General features: G+C 57.6%; 9 protein-coding genes across 9 annotated transcripts; 4 read left to right on the top strand and 5 right to left on the bottom strand.

Annotated features, from left to right (window-relative positions):
• Positions 1-2,006: 2,006 nt before the first annotated feature.
• Positions 2,007-3,673, top strand: POSPLADRAFT_1054173 (hypothetical protein; the record flags this gene model as incomplete). The annotated part of the gene is made up of 4 exons (XM_024480491.1): positions 2,007-2,465; positions 2,520-2,942; positions 2,994-3,557; positions 3,620-3,673. 4 exons carry the CDS (start codon positions 2,007-2,009, stop codon positions 3,671-3,673), a joined length of 1,500 nt encoding a protein of 499 aa, XP_024342220.1.
• A 125-nt stretch (positions 3,674-3,798) lies between these two features.
• On the bottom strand, positions 3,799-5,696 carry POSPLADRAFT_1136036 (hypothetical protein; the record flags this gene model as incomplete). The annotated part of the gene is made up of 7 exons (XM_024484633.1): positions 3,799-4,269; positions 4,373-4,909; positions 4,971-4,990; positions 5,049-5,124; positions 5,182-5,308; positions 5,367-5,395; positions 5,457-5,696. The coding sequence occupies 7 exons, from the start codon at positions 5,694-5,696 to the stop codon at positions 3,799-3,801; spliced, it is 1,500 nt and encodes a 499-aa protein (XP_024342219.1).
• A 484-nt stretch (positions 5,697-6,180) lies between these two features.
• Positions 6,181-7,599, top strand: POSPLADRAFT_1134857 (hypothetical protein; the record flags this gene model as incomplete). Its single annotated transcript, XM_024484521.1, has 5 exons — positions 6,181-6,415; positions 6,520-6,579; positions 6,627-6,723; positions 6,977-7,152; positions 7,190-7,599. 5 exons carry the CDS (start codon positions 6,181-6,183, stop codon positions 7,597-7,599), a joined length of 978 nt encoding a protein of 325 aa, XP_024342218.1.
• A 602-nt stretch (positions 7,600-8,201) lies between these two features.
• POSPLADRAFT_1032184 (hypothetical protein) lies at positions 8,202-9,139 on the top strand (the record flags this gene model as incomplete). Its single annotated transcript, XM_024476835.1, has 2 exons — positions 8,202-8,654; positions 8,753-9,139. The coding sequence occupies 2 exons, from the start codon at positions 8,202-8,204 to the stop codon at positions 9,137-9,139; spliced, it is 840 nt and encodes a 279-aa protein (XP_024342217.1).
• On the bottom strand, positions 9,072-9,920 carry POSPLADRAFT_1039084 (hypothetical protein). Its single transcript, XM_024477485.1, has 2 exons — positions 9,476-9,920; positions 9,072-9,441 (listed from the first exon to the last, which is right to left on the bottom strand). The coding sequence occupies exon 2, from the start codon at positions 9,422-9,424 to the stop codon at positions 9,140-9,142; it is 285 nt and encodes a 94-aa protein (XP_024342216.1). The 5' UTR covers positions 9,425-9,441; positions 9,476-9,920; the 3' UTR covers positions 9,072-9,139.
• An 882-nt stretch (positions 9,921-10,802) lies between these two features.
• Positions 10,803-12,578, bottom strand: POSPLADRAFT_1044796 (hypothetical protein; the record flags this gene model as incomplete). Its single annotated transcript, XM_024478610.1, has 9 exons — positions 10,803-11,060; positions 11,112-11,283; positions 11,348-11,548; positions 11,607-11,747; positions 11,801-11,964; positions 12,026-12,157; positions 12,210-12,297; positions 12,356-12,418; positions 12,472-12,578. The coding sequence occupies 9 exons, from the start codon at positions 12,576-12,578 to the stop codon at positions 10,803-10,805; spliced, it is 1,326 nt and encodes a 441-aa protein (XP_024342215.1).
• Positions 12,579-12,792: 214 nt separating this feature from the next.
• POSPLADRAFT_1065230 (hypothetical protein) lies at positions 12,793-13,836 on the bottom strand. The gene is made up of 6 exons (XM_024481918.1): positions 13,691-13,836; positions 13,580-13,641; positions 13,317-13,504; positions 13,161-13,263; positions 13,083-13,103; positions 12,793-13,021 (listed from the first exon to the last, which is right to left on the bottom strand). Exons 1-6 carry the CDS (start codon positions 13,779-13,781, stop codon positions 13,001-13,003), a joined length of 486 nt encoding a protein of 161 aa, XP_024342214.1. The 5' UTR covers positions 13,782-13,836; the 3' UTR covers positions 12,793-13,000.
• A 158-nt stretch (positions 13,837-13,994) lies between these two features.
• On the top strand, positions 13,995-14,632 carry POSPLADRAFT_1044794 (hypothetical protein; the record flags this gene model as incomplete). The annotated part of the gene is made up of 4 exons (XM_024478609.1): positions 13,995-14,055; positions 14,121-14,213; positions 14,286-14,353; positions 14,420-14,632. The coding sequence occupies 4 exons, from the start codon at positions 13,995-13,997 to the stop codon at positions 14,630-14,632; spliced, it is 435 nt and encodes a 144-aa protein (XP_024342213.1).
• A 35-nt stretch (positions 14,633-14,667) lies between these two features.
• POSPLADRAFT_1073498 (hypothetical protein) lies at positions 14,668-16,768 on the bottom strand. The gene is made up of 4 exons (XM_024482613.1): positions 16,717-16,768; positions 16,573-16,666; positions 16,489-16,519; positions 14,668-16,430 (listed from the first exon to the last, which is right to left on the bottom strand). Exons 2-4 carry the CDS (start codon positions 16,662-16,664, stop codon positions 14,841-14,843), a joined length of 1,713 nt encoding a protein of 570 aa, XP_024342212.1. The 5' UTR covers positions 16,665-16,666; positions 16,717-16,768; the 3' UTR covers positions 14,668-14,840.
• Positions 16,769-16,953: the final 185 nt, after the last annotated feature.

Below are 16,953 nucleotides of genomic sequence, written 5' to 3'. Positions count from 1 at the left end.
GTCGGGCCAAACACACATAAATTTCGCGCCTCGCGTCGCTCTGAGCACCTCGAACTGAGAACACGCATATCTCTCGAAACTCTCATCGTATCGCCTTGATTCTTGCTGCGTTCGACTCTGCTCATCGTTCCGGAGGGCCTGGTATCCATAATGTCATGATCTGTCCATGCGTAGCTATTGTCAGCTCTGCCACCCCCTTCTGGACGCAGGATTGTTTTCGCCCGCGAATGCGAGCATCTGTTCGTGTCGGAGTGACTGTGTTTGGTCGAAGTGGATACTAGGGAGGGCCCGGTATGGGTTTAGTGTGTCCCCCAGTAAGACTATCTTCACTATATGCTATTGTCGCCATACTGCTAGCACTCCTCCATGCCATCGGTACAGGTTGCTCGGGATCTATTTTCCAGTATCCCCAACCCATGTAATATATCATATAAAGCCATGAGAGCTATCTTATGGTATGAACCTGTTCCCCTCATCTGACATTAGCATTCAGTCGCAAAGAGACTCCTGCGCCATCTAGTACGGCTTCTACTGCATATAATGGACTAAATGTTGTGCTGCCCTTCGGTTTTGTTGCCTTTCATAATTGCAACCAACCTGCATACAGCGCAAGAGAGGCTACATGAGATGCTGTGCATACAATGTCACATCAGCGCTCTGCCTGGCCCTGATACCACTTTGATAGCCATTAAATTGAGACAGACCGGCACATCTACATGCAATACATCACCCAATATGTGAAATCACTGGTATGTGTCTATTATGAGTATTGCCTATGTAAAATACAAGCGTAGAGCAACTTGATCGCGAAAAAGAGCTTGGCTCTGGTGTAAGACATACCAACAGTGAGCCAAGTACAAATGACTGTCTCTCCGGGAGAGCTGGACATGTGCTGGAGGTCTGGGGGTGCATTAAAATTGCTCTGAAGGTCAGGATTTTATAGATTGCATGCTAAGTATGCCTTTCAAGAGTGCGCGCACAGGGTGTTGACAGCGATGCATGGAGGGTTGCTAAACAGGTGACAGATGTCTTGTAAAGCTAGAAACACACCAGTAGTAGGCTATTAGACTGACTCACCAGGTGGGCGAAGAACACAAGGCTACAGGTAGACAACCATAGCTTGCGTGATGCTCGAGCGCAGAGAATAGACCAAGGAAAGACCTATGGGTTAAGGGACACACCAAAAATGATACCGGGCCCTCCCTAGTATCCACTTCGACCAAACACAGTCACTCCGACACGAACAGATGCTCGCATTCGCGGGCGAAAACAATCCTGCGTCCAGAAGGGGGTGGCAGAGCTGACAACAGCTACGCATGGACAGATCATGACATTATGGATACCAGGCCCTCCGGAACGATGAGCAGAGTCGAACGCAGCAAGAATCAAGGCGATACGATGAGTATTTCGAGAGATATCCGTGTTCTCAGTTCGAGGTGCTCAGAGCGACGCGAGGCACGAAATTTATGTGTGTTTGGCCTGACTGACAGGTTGAGTGATAACGGCAATATTTGTTGTTGCTCTGAACATAATGGATGTATGAGTATTCACTGCGCCGGCAAGCGTCGCGAGTGGATGTGTGTTACGGTTCTTTCATTTCGGACGCACTACTTCGGACCACGGAACCCTATCTCTATTTAGTTACCATATATGTCTTTTGTCTTCTCATGCCTATCTCGGACCTTACCCATGCTCGCTTCCTTGTAGATAGGTTCTCTCATGTAGTATATACTTACTCATGCGGTTTGTACAATATATAAGCAGGCTGAAGCTGAGGGCAATTCTCAGTCTTCAGTTGGCACTTTCAACGCTAAAACCTAGCTGTGTCAATGTGCCTCGTTTAGTAGCGCTTACCCATTCTGGTGTGTGAGAGTTATACGAGAGGAAACCGATCATGTCAAGATCTGTGCTGGCGCTGAGTCTGTCCGCCCGCCTCTCATCTCCTCCTCCTCCTCCTCCCTACGCTTGCCACTCCCCGTCGTGCTCATGCATTTCTTCTCCCCGGCATGCTCGCACTGACTCTCGCTCTTGCACTCATCCTCGTCCACGCCCCTCTTGCGATCACAGCCGCACCAAGCGCCCACGAACCGTCCTCGATCACCTTTACCCCGCATCATGAGTACCGACTCGCACCCGAAGCCTACAGCCCCGACGCCGGCGCACACCAACTCGCATTCCATGTCGCCGCTCCGGAGAACGAGGGTGGCCAGCTCACCACCACGTTCACCCTGAAGGCACGCCCGACGACCGTCCTCCGCCCGCGCTCGCAGACGGCGTTCCAGGACGCACGGCTGAGGGGGCTGCGCGGCGGGACGAGCGAGGAGGTCGAGTGGGACGAGATCGAGGTCATGGGCCCCTATATCGAGGACCTGCACACCCTCGACCAGCTCGCCCGTATGACGGGGAACGCATACGCGCTGCCCGGCCAGAAGAACTGGTACGACATTGACCCGATATGGAACGAGGTGAGCACCCCCCTTCGCTATAGCCACCCGTACTAGTACTGAAGCGCGCCCCAGAGCTTCCCGTTCGGCTGGGAGGACGCCGCGGACGGCTTCCGCGGGCACGTCTTCCTCGCACAGCACAACTCGACGGTCATCCTTGCGATCAAGGGCACGACGCTGCAGGGCCCGACGAGCAAGAAGGACAAGTTCAACGACAACCTCCTCTTCTCGTGCTGCTGCGCCCGCGTCGACTTCTCGTGGGTCTTCAGCACCGTGTGCGGGTGCTACGCCGGCCACGGGCGCTGCGACAGCAGCTGCCTCACCCGGGCGCTCGTGGAGGACAGTCTGTTCTACAATGTCGGCGTGGTGAGTGCTGCACCCCGTCCTGCCATGCGGGCGACCACCTGTGGCTGCCATGCGTCGCCCAGTAATCCCAATCGGACATCCGTCGGTGACGTCCGGGTGAGTGAAGCTGGACCACGCACGTCCGCTGTCCTGGTGTGGTAGCCCCGCATGGTCTCCGGGCTCTGTGCTGACCTCACGCTCCAGAACCTCATCAACAATCTGACCGCGCTCTACCCGACCTCCACGATCTGGCTCGTTGGGCACTCGCTCGGCGGCTCCCTCGCCTCGCTCCTCGGCGCCACGTTTGGCCTCCCCGCCGTAGCCTTCGAAGCCCCGGGCGAGCGGCTGGCCGCGCAGCGCCTCCACCTGCCCCTGCCCCCGCTCGCCCAGCCCTTCTACAACTACAACTACACCGCCTCTGGCTCTGGCTCTGCCCTGCACCCCGCGCCCGCCGCGCAGACGCGCTTCGGGCGCACGCCGGTGACGCATGTGTACCACACCGCGGACCCGATCCCGCAGGGCGCGTGCACGGGGCTCGGCTCGCTGTGCGCGCAGGCGGGCTTCGCGCTCGAGACGCGCTGCCACCTCGGGCGCGCGGTCGTGTTCGACACGGTCGGGAAGCTCGGCTGGCGCGTGGACGTGCAGACGCACACGATCAAGAGCGTCATCACGCGCGTGCTCGAGGCGCCGGTCGAGGGCGGGTGGGAGGTCGGCGAGGACGGCGTGCCGCGCGACGTGCCCGTGGCGAGGGAGGAGGCGGACTGTGTGGTGGGTGTCCGTGTGCCGGTGTCCCGTGTGCTTGCGGTCGTGCTGACCGCTGTTCGTTGCAGGATTGTTATAAATGGGAATTCGGCGACTTCAAGGACTCGGCGTGCGGTGTATGACCAGTGTAACATTCAAGAATCATGTACTCTTTAGAGGCTTAGAAGCCCGCTGTATATATCCACCCCGTGTACCATAGTGTAGTGCTACATCATCAATCAATGTATTCTGCTGCCCGTTCACCCGTTCACCCTCGAAACTCCTTCCCGCCAATCATACGCCCCTGCACGTACACCCGCCGGATATTCCTGTCGTCCCCGCAGAAGAGGAAACGCTCCAGGTGGCCGCGCAGCTCGTCCTCCTCGGTCTTCCACCGCGCGCCCTCGCGGCCAGGCGTGCCCATCCCCAGCGCGTCGTCGAGGTCCGCGCCCCACACGCCCGGGTTGCCCGCCCCGTCGCGCACGCTCACGACCAGCGCATCGAACGCCTTGCCCGGCGCGAGCGAGCCGATCCGTCCCTCGAGGTTGCACACCTCCGCGCCGCCGCGCGTCGCGAGATACAGCAGCGTCGCGACCCGCAGCTGCTGGCCGGCGAATCCCGTGTCCCCGTCGGCCGGGGGCGCCTGCATCGCGATGACCTTCGAGCATATGCTCGCGTCCTGCACCGCGCGCAGCATCGACGGCGAGAAGCCGCCCGACACGTCCGTGCCCAGCCCGACCTACGGGCGCCCTCATCAGCACGCGCAAGAAACGTAAAGGAGACGATAAACGGGAAACGGGAAACGGGAGACAGCAGGCAGAACAGAGCGGCGCGCCCCTCACCTTGATGCCCCGGTCGAGGAGCATGCCGACCCGCGCGCAGCCGCTGCGCAGGTTGAAGTTGCTCGTCGGGCAGTGCGCGACGCCGACGCGGCGCGCGGCCATGATCGCGACCTCGGGCTCCTCGAGGTGCACGCAGTGCGCGAGGACGGTGTTGGCGCGCAGCAGCCCGTACGCGTCGTACACGCCCGCGTACGTGCCGCGGCCGGCGCACCCGGGCGGGGGCGGCGCGGGCGGGGGCGGGAGGCTGGCGGGCGGGAAGAGGCGGCGCGTGGCGGCGATCTCGCCGGCGTTCTCGTCCATGTGCGTCTGGATCGCGAGCGCGGGGTCCGCGTGCGCGAGCGCGCCGAGGGCGGCGAGGAGCTGCGGCGTGCAGCCCATGGCGAAGCGGGGGGTGAGGATGGGGTGCACGAGCGGTTCGCGCGGGGAGGGCGCGGGGAGGGCGCGGATGTAGGCGATGATGGTGCGTGTATTGGCCATGGAGACCTCGACGGAGGGCTCGACGTAGTACGGCACGGAGTTGCTGTCCATGTTACATTTCTGTGGGGAGGGCGGAGGGTGAGCGGACGTGTGTCGCGGGAAGGAGGGCCGCCGTACCTACCCCGACAAATGCTCGCTGACCTGAGACAAGCGGCACAGTGAGCGTGTCAAGTAAGTGAGCTCGGCATGTGAGACTTACCACGAGAGTGCACGATATCTGCGAGAACCTTTGTGGACTCTAGGTGGTATGTGCTGTAATAGCAGCAGGTCGTGGTCTATAAGTGGGCATGCATTGTCAGATACGCGGCGCTGCGGTCGAGCGGTATACACACTCCGCAATCGACTATTCGCTGCACCACGGAGGGGTACGCTTTCTTTGCAAACTCGACGTCGGAAAAGCGGGCTTCCATAGGGAAGGTGACATTGGTCAGCCAGTCGAGCAACTCATACTGTTGTCCGCTATCTCAATGCAGACGTCAGTGTCCAGGCCGGTGCCCAAGCGATACAGGGTGCCAACCTGCCAACATTCGGCACCTGAGGAGCATGCTATTCCACCGTCACTGCGTTTAGCGTGCAGCCTCCCGCTCACAGAAGGCGGAAGACTCACCGCGTGCGTGTCGACAAAGCCCGGCATAAGAAACTCTCCCGTCTTCAGCTCGACAAGGTCCACCGCGCCTGCCTGCCCGTGCTTCGCGAGGATGTCCTGCAACGCACTAGCGGAGACATCCTCCTCGAGCCACTCGATGTCGCCGGTCACGCGTGATACGCTGAGCAAGGCATGCGGGGCAGCGAGGTAAGTGGTGAGCGAGGTGGGGGAGACGACGGCGCCGTAGAAGAGGGTAGACATTGGTATGTCACCGGGGAAATGAATGATATTGGCCGGGAAGTGCGGCTTGGCTGGTACAAGTACTCCTCTCCTCTCGTGACATCGACCGAGGTTTCACGACAAATGCCGTATATGGTATGTGATGCGATCGATCGAGATTCAAATTCGCGGTCTGAACGGGCGTCTCCGCCAGGTCGGCTCGGGAAACCGTGGTCATGCTGGTATGAGCTCGAACATCTGCACTCACGACGCTTGCATATGGCAATCTGGCACTATGCCAAACGCACTCCGTCAACGCTTAACAGCCATAGTGCGCTAAGTCGAAAGCATCCGAGCAACTGGAGTATCATGAGATCGCCGCGCAGCACAGCGGATCTCCGCGCACGAGCGAAATGAACGGCTCGCCGTACTGTATGTCTCGTTCAACCTTCCAACGCACACGTCGAGATAGCGGGCTTGTCCACAACGGCCTCCCGCTCCTCCGCGCAGGGCAGATCACCCCAACATGGAGACCGGGAGCGCGCACACTCAGCGGGCCGCACGCAGCATGCTGGGATGCTTCTCGCCCGCACTCACGCCATGTCAGTTTCGCCCAAGGACGGCCCCACATGCGGCCACGTCGGTGAGCCCAATCGCCCTGCATTTCAAAGGGCGCTCGTACGAAGCACTCGGCGGGTGCAATGAGAACGTACTTCCCCGCTTGATACGGGTTTCTGGCCGAAGGCAGGCAAGTCTTCCAGGTTCGAGTCACTGGAGGTGGTGGATGGCGATGTCGCGACTACCTCGGGCTCGTATATACGCGAAATGCGGTGAGCGCAGGAGTCAATCTGCTGTACCTTACTAGCAGTGCGCATCAGTAATCCAAATGGGGGATGTGTCATCTCCATTGGTGGAATATTCGGTCGTGTGTATGTACCTAGGTATCATTACTAGTGACATCAACTTTGACAGGGTACACTGACGAGCAGACGCCTTCTGATCTGGTGGCGTGCGGCGTCATGACTTTTGACAAAACCGTGGAGCACGCAAGGGTCAGTCGCACCAGGCAGTGCAAAGCGGACCGCAGTCACGCTAATGAGAGACCAGCGGGCACGGTGAAACCACTCCGGCTTGGACTGAAGCTGCGGCGCATCAAGCTTGGAATAAACTTGCGACCTTAGGTCGCTCGTAATATGCAATTTCCATGCGATGATGTTACACCATGGCGCCCGGACAAACGTGAAGCTGCAGTTCGCACGAACGCAGCGGTCTAATGACGGCTCCGCGTCGCGCATCATGTCGATGCTTACTCAATGTGACAGGTTGAATATACGCGGCGTGCCCATCTGGCTGTTGGGATCCCTGCGCGATAGGCATGCTCACAACAGAATGGAAGGCCAAGACGAGACTGCGCGGGCGCCTGCGCTGCCCGGCGATAAACGCGATGATGCACGGAAGGCGATTTACCACACCCTCGACGTGTATTTACGCGCCCTACGTAAAGTGGGCGTCGGTGCACGCCGTCTGATGTGCAGGGCGCAGAGAGAAGGCGAGAGACGCGTCGGTTCGCGCGGGGCAGGGTGCAGGACGCGTCTGTGGCTGGGGGTCCCATGGCCTCTCGCTGCACATGGCGATCAGGCATGACGTTGCGCGCATCAGCCGGTCGCCTTCCGGGAGCGAGACAAGGTCAGCGACGGTGCCGCGGGTGGCACTGCGTGCGAGAGCTAAATACATCCAGCGCGATAGAGGGGCTGGTTCGTTCCTGGTGCACCGCACCGTGGCTGGGCGTGACGCACCGGGCCGCGCGAGCAGTGGTTCGATGGCAGTAAGGCTTTTAATTTACACGCGGGGATGGGGGAGTCGTTATGGTACGGGACGAAGGAACAAGGGCGAGGGCAAGCAGGAAGAGGAGGGCGAGGATGTTGCGGAGAAGCACTCGGCGTGACTGAAATGGTCATACGGCGCGTCCCCATTGGCTATGGTTCGGCGATCGCGGGCGCTCAGAGTATAGAGAGTACAACATGTCTTGTGCTGAGGGAGATAATGCAATGAATATAGGATACATAGCAACGGCGATGGGGGCTGCAGCGGCGTAATATGCCTCGAGGCGGCGATGGCCCCAGAGTGCGCGTACCTGGGTGACGTCCGACGTCTGCGCAGGACCAGGGAGAGACTGAAGTGGGCATTCTACTCGCCGTCTGATGCAAGGAGAAGGCAGAAGGCGGCGTCGACGACAGTCTTACACTGAGGACCGTCGTGAAACGTCAGGCCGAGTAGGCGAATTTGACGAGGAAGGAGCCCAGACAGGGAATGTCCAGGGCGTGGCTGATGGGCGCCTCCCGCCCGTCACCCTTTCACATCCCAAGCTTCCTATAAATTCTTGTATATATTCGTGTTCTTCCCCCGACACCCACGTCGTTCTTGTCGTCGTGGCCCGCGTCGTCGACCGATACCCGTCCGACACAGCGCCCGGCTTCCTCGTCGCCCCCTCCCCTCACGTCCCTCACGGTCTTGCATTAACGACACGATCTTGAACCCGTCTTCGCCATGCCTTCTCTCCGTCGAACCGTCTCGTCCCCACCCGCCCGACGTGGCCCTTACTCCTATCCGTCCTCACTTTCACAAGGCACGCCCGGCAGTGCAACCCGCCCCGGCGCCCACAACCCCCGCAGATCATCTGGCTCGGACGTGAACAATCGCCGCGTGCTCGCTGATATCGACTGGTGGATCGTTCAAGACGGCCAACGCGACGATCTTGACGCATACGACCAACGCGACGCGCCTGACGCTGCAGAGCGTGAAGGCGAGCCTGCGCCCGCTGTGGCTGGTGTTGCTGCCCCCACGCCATTAGTTGAACACGACCTAGACCATGTTCATCCTATGTGGCAGCTAGGCCCTCAAGTTGGTAGTGGCGCAGGCACTGTGGAAAACATATCGCTCCCGGCGCCGTCCCTCAGCGACATTGCGAGCGAGGTTGCATATGGATTCGGATCGCTTGAGGTTCGTACATCCATTTGCCTCCCTCTTCCTCCGCTATCTCCGCGACCACACGTCGCCGTTTATTCTTCCTGATGCTGACCACATTGTTACATCTACAGGCTCTCTCCCCGATCCCGCAATTTGTAGACTTGTCGATCACGCCAAGCACGCGTCACATACACTCGCCCGACGCGTCGTTCTCCGACTCCTCGCTCCAGAGCACGCCCTCCTCCGCACACTTCGCCCTTCTACCAGTATCTGCGCTCGCCTTTGACGACACGCGCTTTATGGATTTTGAGCCCTTCGCGCTCCCCGCGGGTCCTTCAGTCCGGCGATCTGCAACCGGAATGACGCGCTCTGCCAGCTACTCCTTCGTCGAAGACGAACTGTCGTACGCAGTCTCGCGGCGGCGTGAGGTAGAGCGCTTCGACGATGTGCCGAGCACACCGTGCCTGTCACCATTCTTTTCGCTCACACGTACCGACGTGGACGATCTGTTCTATTGATCAGGCGGCCCTGACGACGACGATCGCGATGATTTCTGTGGCCAAGTGATGTGATGTGGTGCGGTGACGAGGAAGCTTTGAAGAAAACGGCTGCTGCGCGTTGGAAGCGGGCAGCCGGGCGCGTATATGCGCATATGCTATCATCCTGTGTCTCTTGTCTAGTGTCCCCTGTTGACGACCGCCACGACGACCCACGCTTCCGACCTCGCCCAATCTTCGCTCGTGGCTATGAGCCTGTGTCTCATTTCTGGTATCCCCGACGCTGGCGACGCGCTCAAGGCGCATCTGATGAACTATTACACGTCCGTCCCTCTCGCCCTCATGGCTCGCTTCCAGTCTCCCTTTCCACGACACCGATCACACCGCGTGATCGCCACACAACGACTCAAGGTTTCCCCACGACGGGTGCAGGCAAGCTGCTGCACTCCGCCAACGCCAAAACGCCTAGCCTACGTTTTCCCGCGGACTATCGTCTCGTATTCGTGCCCTCTTGCCACCCTCTGTCTCCCTATCTGTCTCTCGAGTTCGCTGTCTCCGTCTCGTTTCTGGTCTCACAATATGCTTATCCCTCACTTGTCCTCTGCCATCGTTATCACCATCGTCTTTGATCTCCTTCATCTTCATCCTGCGTTCCAAGCATTCTTCGTTTTGCATTCACGATCGCCGCGTCTTGGATCGCCTCACTTCGGCCTAGATGGTCTTGGTTTCCCTTGAACTTCATTGGCTTTCACCGTCTTGCCCTTGCATATTTTCATTCCATTCGCACCCCTTGCATTAGTATCACGTTCACGCCTTATTTTGACGTTCACGCCCCTCACGATGTTAGCCCACTACGGCAGCGGTTCATGTGTCACGATTGCGTTGGGCGGTAGCCCCTCGCGGTGTTGTTGTGTTTGTCGCCTTTGTTGTTGTGCTCGCTGTTGCGTTAACCTTACACAAGAACCATCCCGTAGTGTCCCTCCCCCATCCCCTGTCCCTGCTCCTATTCCCTGTCGTCCGTGTAACAATTAGATATGCGCATCCCTTGTTCTCCCCGCCTGAAGTGCCCCACCGCTGCTCTCGCTTTTGCGCCGCCCTCGTCCGTGACGATCCACTCACGATTTGGCCATCGTCGCTCTTCCGCATACACGAATGGAAGAGGGGCATGGCTGTTACGATTATCACGTACGATACGATACATAACTGTACAACATGTATTACGTCTACGCGCGCGCAACGAGAGGTGTTCCTGGTCCGACAAACACGATGAAGAGTTCTTGAAGTGTGGGAAAGCACGGTGTGGATGCCAATCAAGTGGATCTCCAGCTGGAGAGGGCATGGACGGCCCTGCGCGATGGAACCAATACAGTACGGCGCCGATCATCCTCCTCTCCTGGGAGACACGAGCAGTGCGACATCACGCCTGCGACGCTGGCGGTTCACTGCCATCACCGCCTGCACTGCGGCCGCGTGCAGCCCACGCCCTGTCCAGCCCTGGGATACCTGGGTCCGCGCATCGGAGCAGAACATAGCGCCCATCTCGTTCTCGCCGCTCATCCGAGCCTAGCGCTGTAACGGACAAGCGGGAGACACACACATATACACAGGAGGACCACGGCGGGCGAATAATGGCTGCAGCCCACGGATGGCCCGTCCACCGCGGGCCAAGGCCCAGGGGCGTCTATCATCGATACATGCCCGCGACCATCTCGGGCCCGGTGACTTTGCTCCAGGGGGATGGGGCAGACGGGCCGTAGCGCGGTTCCACCTTGGGGCCTGCGTCACGGTATGGTGGGGGCGGTGGCGGTGGCGGTGGCTTGGGGGGCAACGCGTGGTGAAGAGGGGGATGTGACGAGGGCGGGCGGGCCTGGGGCGCTGGCTGTGGTGGGCCGCCGTGGCGGGTTTTCCAGTTGTTGCGGATGGAGGTAGAGCGCTCGAGGAGCTGTGAAAACGGGTGGTGAGCATGGAGCGCGTACGTGTGCAGACGGCGTACCATCTCCTTCTCGACGCCGTCGGCGATGCTTTTGATGATGTTGTCGACGACCGTCTTGTAGTTGCCGGCGGGCTTGTCGTCTCTGAAGCGCATCAGGCGCCAGTACTCGCGCTCGGCGTCCCAGTGCACTTCGACGATGCGGTCATCAAACTGCTCGCTCGAAGCCTTCATTCTGCGCACAAGATGCCGGCTCTTTGAGATAAACGCACGGGACCGGGTGACTCAGCGGCACTGACCTCTCCCATTCTTCGTCCTCGACGTACATCACATCAAAGAACTCGTATCGCTGCTTGCCCCTTTCGTCACCACAGTAAACGTGTAACTCAAATACGGGTTTGGCATGTAAGTCTGGAGCAGGGGAGTCTTTTGACACAGGTGGGAAGCGAAGCACCAGCTTGAAGTCTATGGAGTTCTCGGAAGGTGGTTTCCACTTCAGTCTATACGTCAAATGTAAGTGGGGTTACCTCCAGTCAGACAGGTAAATGACTGGCTTACATATTGTGGTCTGTTCCAGGTATATAGGGTGTCTCGGCGCAAGTATAAATGAGACCATCATTCCCATGCTGTAGGGCAGGAAGATCGATATTGAAGACGTCATCTACATGGTATGATAGTTGGACACGTTTCACTTGGATCCTGGATCCAAAGTTCAAGCTCTCTGGAACTTGGCATGACGTCGGGGAACTCACTGGAAGGGCTGCTGTGGTGCCATTTGGGGGTATTCCTGGAGCATCTTAGCATATGGCTGGTAAAACCACAGCTTCAACCGTCCATAGCGTTTATCCAGGGGTTTTGACATAACGTTCTGTTCATCGACGACCAAGCAATCAAATGCGAGGTAGCGCAGCGTCTCCTGAGAATACGACACATTGACTAAGTCTCGTGACAGACTCAGAGATGATGGAAGGACACACTTGCTGTGTGCGGGGGTCGACATCAACGACGAGCTCACCATCGACGATTGTGTTGCGCAGGGGCATTCGCGGATTCTCATGGTGGGGGAAGAACAGGCCGTTCACTTGCCGATAGCTATTGTGGCGGTCGATCTGCACACTATCCTCGGTCACCCGGACGATAGAGGTACTGGGCGCTGCTTACGATGTATACTGCTTGATCATTTGTATTCAGGTCTGTCTGCACGAAAAGCAAGACGCGGATGCCGTCTGACTTCTCACAAACCCAGTAGCTACACCAGGATCGTCATTCAGGTGCTTTCATTGGAAGTGAATATGAACGCGACGCACTCTTTTTTGTCTAGCTTTTCCAGGTCCGAGGAAGCAAAACTAACAGGTTGACTTCCTGGAAAGCTGAGGAGACGTCTGAGTTGCCTCAGCTGTGGCGCGTGCTGGATATGCCTTACCGTTCGTTCTCCACCTGACACAGATGAGCCACAGTGCGTCGGAGCCACTGCTCCTGCTCGGACCTGTGTGGTACAGGAGTACCTGGGAGATCTGGTATTCGCGACATCGGGGTGCAGAGTGAGGCAAGCAATATTCGTGTTGAAGACAAATACTAGTACAAGGAGGATGTCGCGCGCCAAAGAAACGCGTCGAACTCGATCTCATATCTCAAAACGGTAAATACGCGTGACGCATTGCATTGCGCGTCGCGACGTAGTTGCTCCAGGTATCCTAGTCTCGGCCACTTTGTAAGAGGGTCTACCGTGCACTCGACGTAGCTTCGGCGACCATGCGATCATTTTGTTGCATTATATGAGGTATGCGCATACGACATAGAAGAGTACTAATCGTGTCAGACCATCTAAGAGCAACTCCGAGCTCCCAAAGTCGTGACATTGTCTCAATATCAATACAACAGCGAGTAGAGGACTCGCGGTGAAAGCGAGCTAAAGGACATCAAAATGTAGAAAAGGCATGGATACTGTGGACTCAGCGGTCCTCCGCCCATTCCTGTGAAAGAAATGTCAGATTGGTTGAGGCGCTCCATGTCACATCGGAGTAGATGACTCACGTTCTCCTTCTTGATCTGGGCCTGAGCACGCAACGATATCAACATCAGCTCCATAGGGAACGCTGCGCAGGAACGTACCTCCTCCTCAGGGGTGAAGTCATTGACGATGTTGAACAGCTTGCGGATCTCCTCAGGAGTCTTACCCTTAATCATGTTTGCCACTGTCTTGCAGCCGACATCGCTGTGTCGCAATCAGAACATGTCGAGAATGCAATCGACACGATGCACACTCACAGGAGGGGCTTAATGTCCAAGTAGTTTGCCGCGAGGATGATCTCAAATAGCATCTCCTGGTCAACTGTGATGAACTTCTGGTCCCACTCGCTGATATCAGTGGTCCGCTTCCGAGTCTCCTCCTGGCTCTGCTCCGACTCCGCCGTGGGTAGGGGCTCTCCCCTATGATGCTCACAGTACTCGAGGACCTAGATCGATGAGGAAGGGGATGATGAATGATCAGCCCTATCTCTTGAGAAGTCGTTGCGGACGACATTACATGCCTTTTTAAGGACACTCGAGGAGACATTGGGCAAAGGAATTGGCTGGTCGCTCTCACCAACATCTAGTTAGATAGGTCAATATCGCGTAGTGTGGCGATAATGGCGCAGTACCCTCGAGCATGTTCTTGATGAGGACGCTGCGCTCTGCAACCTCCTTGTCGACGATAAACTGCTCATTGTCGGAGGTGACGAGGAGAACCATGATGTCGTGTATGCGAATGTGTGGGAGGGGCTTAGATCAACAACTGCGATGAGAGTGTGCGGTACAACTGTAAGCGTCTCCCTTGCCTTCTTTTGAGGCAAGCGCACTGCTTATGTAAGCAGTTCACCACTCCTGTGGCGGCTTGAAACAAAGCTTGAACAAAGCACTCGTGTTCGAGGTCCAAGCTTACGCCTAATTCTCATCCACGTTACTATGTCGCTTGGACCTTTGTGGCGATGTTTCAAGACCAATCAGAGTCCTTTTAAGACTGGTGGTGTGTGCTGTTTTGTCCGTTTTGTGGCATCCTATTCTTACATGATGCATGCCACACAGGCCCAGGGTCCGTCCGTACCGCGACAAAGCGTGCAGGAGGTACCGTCTCGAACCATGGCGGCTCTCCAGGAAAGCGGTTAGGCGTCAAGAAATTCTCAGGTCCGTCTTCTTGATGCCATCGTGCCCGCTGTGCGTGGAGGAGAAGGCTGATAACCATCGTCCCTGCGGCAGATGAGTATGTTGTGCCCGGCAATATCCTGGTGCGCCAGCGGGGCACGCAGTTTCACCCTGGCCAGCACGTAAGTGCCGTGCTTCGCAACCAGATCTGGCCGAGGTGACTCACCGCGTTTCCCCTTTGCGAATAGGTGGGAATGGGACGTGACCACACGCTCTTCGCGCTAGTTCCGGGGTACGTTCGCTTCTACAAGGTGCCTCGCCTGCGCGGCGACCGTAAGTATATTGGCATCGCGCTGAAGAAGGGCGAAAAGCTCCCGCGGGACGAGACCTCCGAGGGTCGTAGTCGCTACTTCGGCTTTGTAAACCTGCAAGCGTCCTCCGACCAAGAACAGACAGCTTGACTCATACCCGGGGCATACCTCTCCTACTTCGCGCATGTCACCGGCTAGATGTCCTTGTTACACTATGTCACATAATATACAGCTAGGCGAAGCACTATGAACTACAGCAATACACAGGTAAGAATGATACATGTGAGCTTGATCCAATACTGGTATATATGATGTCCTCCCCGCGGCGACTGACTCGAATGAGCCAGCACCCGCGAGCTTACCACTTCTCGTCAGGGAAATCGAGCAGCTCTACTGTTGGTGGCTCCAAATCAACGTTATCGACGACTCTCCGCAACGTCGGCAAGTCCGTGTCTTCAACATCCTCGAGATCTTCGTAGTATGGCTGGCGCATGGACACACGCTTGAGTGGATGCCCAGCCTCCAGACGCTCTTTCGCCATCAGGTAGCAATGCAGGGACGACCATGTTTTGTCGTTCATCATTGACAGGGTCTCCAAGCGAGGACATAGCGGTCCTCCGGTGCTGGCATCGCGCTCTGTCGCGAGCGCGGCAAGCATCGACCGACAGAACCCCGCGTCCGTAGGTGAGTGCACGTGGACATGCAATGTCCGCAACAGCGGCATCCGGTGGAACGCGTGCGCCCACCGTCGCTTTGTGAGGCCTATATATACGCCTTGGTGATAGCACTCGGAGATCGCAAACTCCTCGAGCGTCGAGAGATCGAGGGTGTTGACTACGGTCTGCAGGAACTGCCCTGCGATCGATTGCATCTCGCCCATATCGCTGTCGTGCGGGATCGTCACGGTGAACTCGAACAGGTTACCGTTGCTGTTCCCCTGAACGGTGACGTAGTCGTTCCCACAACTGTACTCGACGTGCAGGCGAGTGATGTTCTGGAGAAGCCGCAACTCCTGGAGGTTGTCGGGAACGCCGAAGCGGAAATTTGAGTCTGCGCCCTTCTCCAACAAGACGTATAATCGCATCGCGCAATCGGGCATGATGAGGTGGCTGAGGAGTGTTGAAATCATGTTTGCTGAGCTGCGACCAATGTCTAGTAGTCGCAAGTGATCGAGGGACACGGGGGACAGCTCCTCCTTCTCTTCAGTAGAGGACGCCACAATGGTCGTCTTCGCGATCCTCAAGACCTCCAAGTGCGGACACTGCTCGAGGATACCAAGCAAGCGGGACAGCTGCATTGTGATGGGTTTGCTTTTCTTGCCCTTGAGTAAGAGATGCGTAAGGTGCGAGTATGTGACACTTCCTATCCCCGGTATTGCATAGCGCAACTTGAGCTTCTTGAGTGACGGTGTCTTTCCACCAAAGAAGTCAGGCAGTGGAAAACAATCTTCGTCCATGCGAACTTTGTAAACTTGGAGAGTATGTAGGGCCGGCATCGGGGCTTCCAACAGCGGCGCGAGTAGCGCGCGCATATCGGCGCTTTGAAAAGTTGACGGGAAAAAGAGATGCTGTATTCGCGTAGCGTGCGGCAGCACAGCGCCGATGACCCGAGACGCTGCTTCTGCGCTTGCATCCACGCAAACTTCGAGGGCGATGGGGGCGTCCGCCGATCGCTCGAGGCAAGTGAGCGCAGCGTTGGGCCAGCGGGTACTAATGCGTGTCCAGAGGAGGGGGCAGCTTAGGACGACCGTCCGCCATTGATAGCATACGTGCGACATTGTCACCCAGGGATTTGAGCCATAGCCAAACGAGCAGAGTGTCGTTGAGTCGTCCTGCTCGACGAGGTTCGCAAAGACGAGTAACATAACGTCGGTTGTTAGTCGGTGCACGGGCCGTAGTGAGTTCCGATATCGCATGAGCATGGCGATCGAGGAATCCAGGTCCCCCAGCTGTTGCCGAGCGTCCGTCAACGACTATGTCGCGATGCATAGCCTGGGAGCGGCCTACCTTCTCTACTACGCCGTAGGGGTCCTCGCATCTGAGCCATTGACTTAGCCGTTAGCGATCACCACGCTGTTTGCATGTACATACCTTGGACCGTCCCATTCGGGTAGATCCCAGCTATCAGGATGCAGCAGGTGGGGTAGGGATAGTCTGGTCGGACCACCTGCGGGGGACGACATGGCTGTTCTGCGCGTGAGACGTGGACGAGTCTGGCGAGCCATGGAAGCGCACCTATATAGCAAGCTGCTGCTTTAGCCAGATGTATCTGAGCGCCGGAGTCTGTATACCCAAGTCATACTCGGATCCTCCGAGCAGAGTCCCCTTTTACGTGCTGGGGGCGGGCGAGCGCGCTTTGTGGTCCGTGGATCTCGGCGGCAATCCGAGGCTCGGCTACGGCTTAAATGCGATGAGTTCCTTTTGAGCCCCGCAGTCACAGCCATACAGCTTAGCACGCACAGGAACATGGCC

Source organism: Postia placenta, assembly GCF_002117355.1.
Source record: "Postia placenta MAD-698-R-SB12 unplaced genomic scaffold POSPLAscaffold_3, whole genome shotgun sequence".
NCBI lineage: Eukaryota > Fungi > Basidiomycota > Agaricomycetes > Polyporales > Adustoporiaceae > Rhodonia > Rhodonia placenta.
The sequence above is the reverse complement of the archived record's forward strand: the minus strand, read 5'-3'. Positions and strand labels throughout refer to the sequence as shown.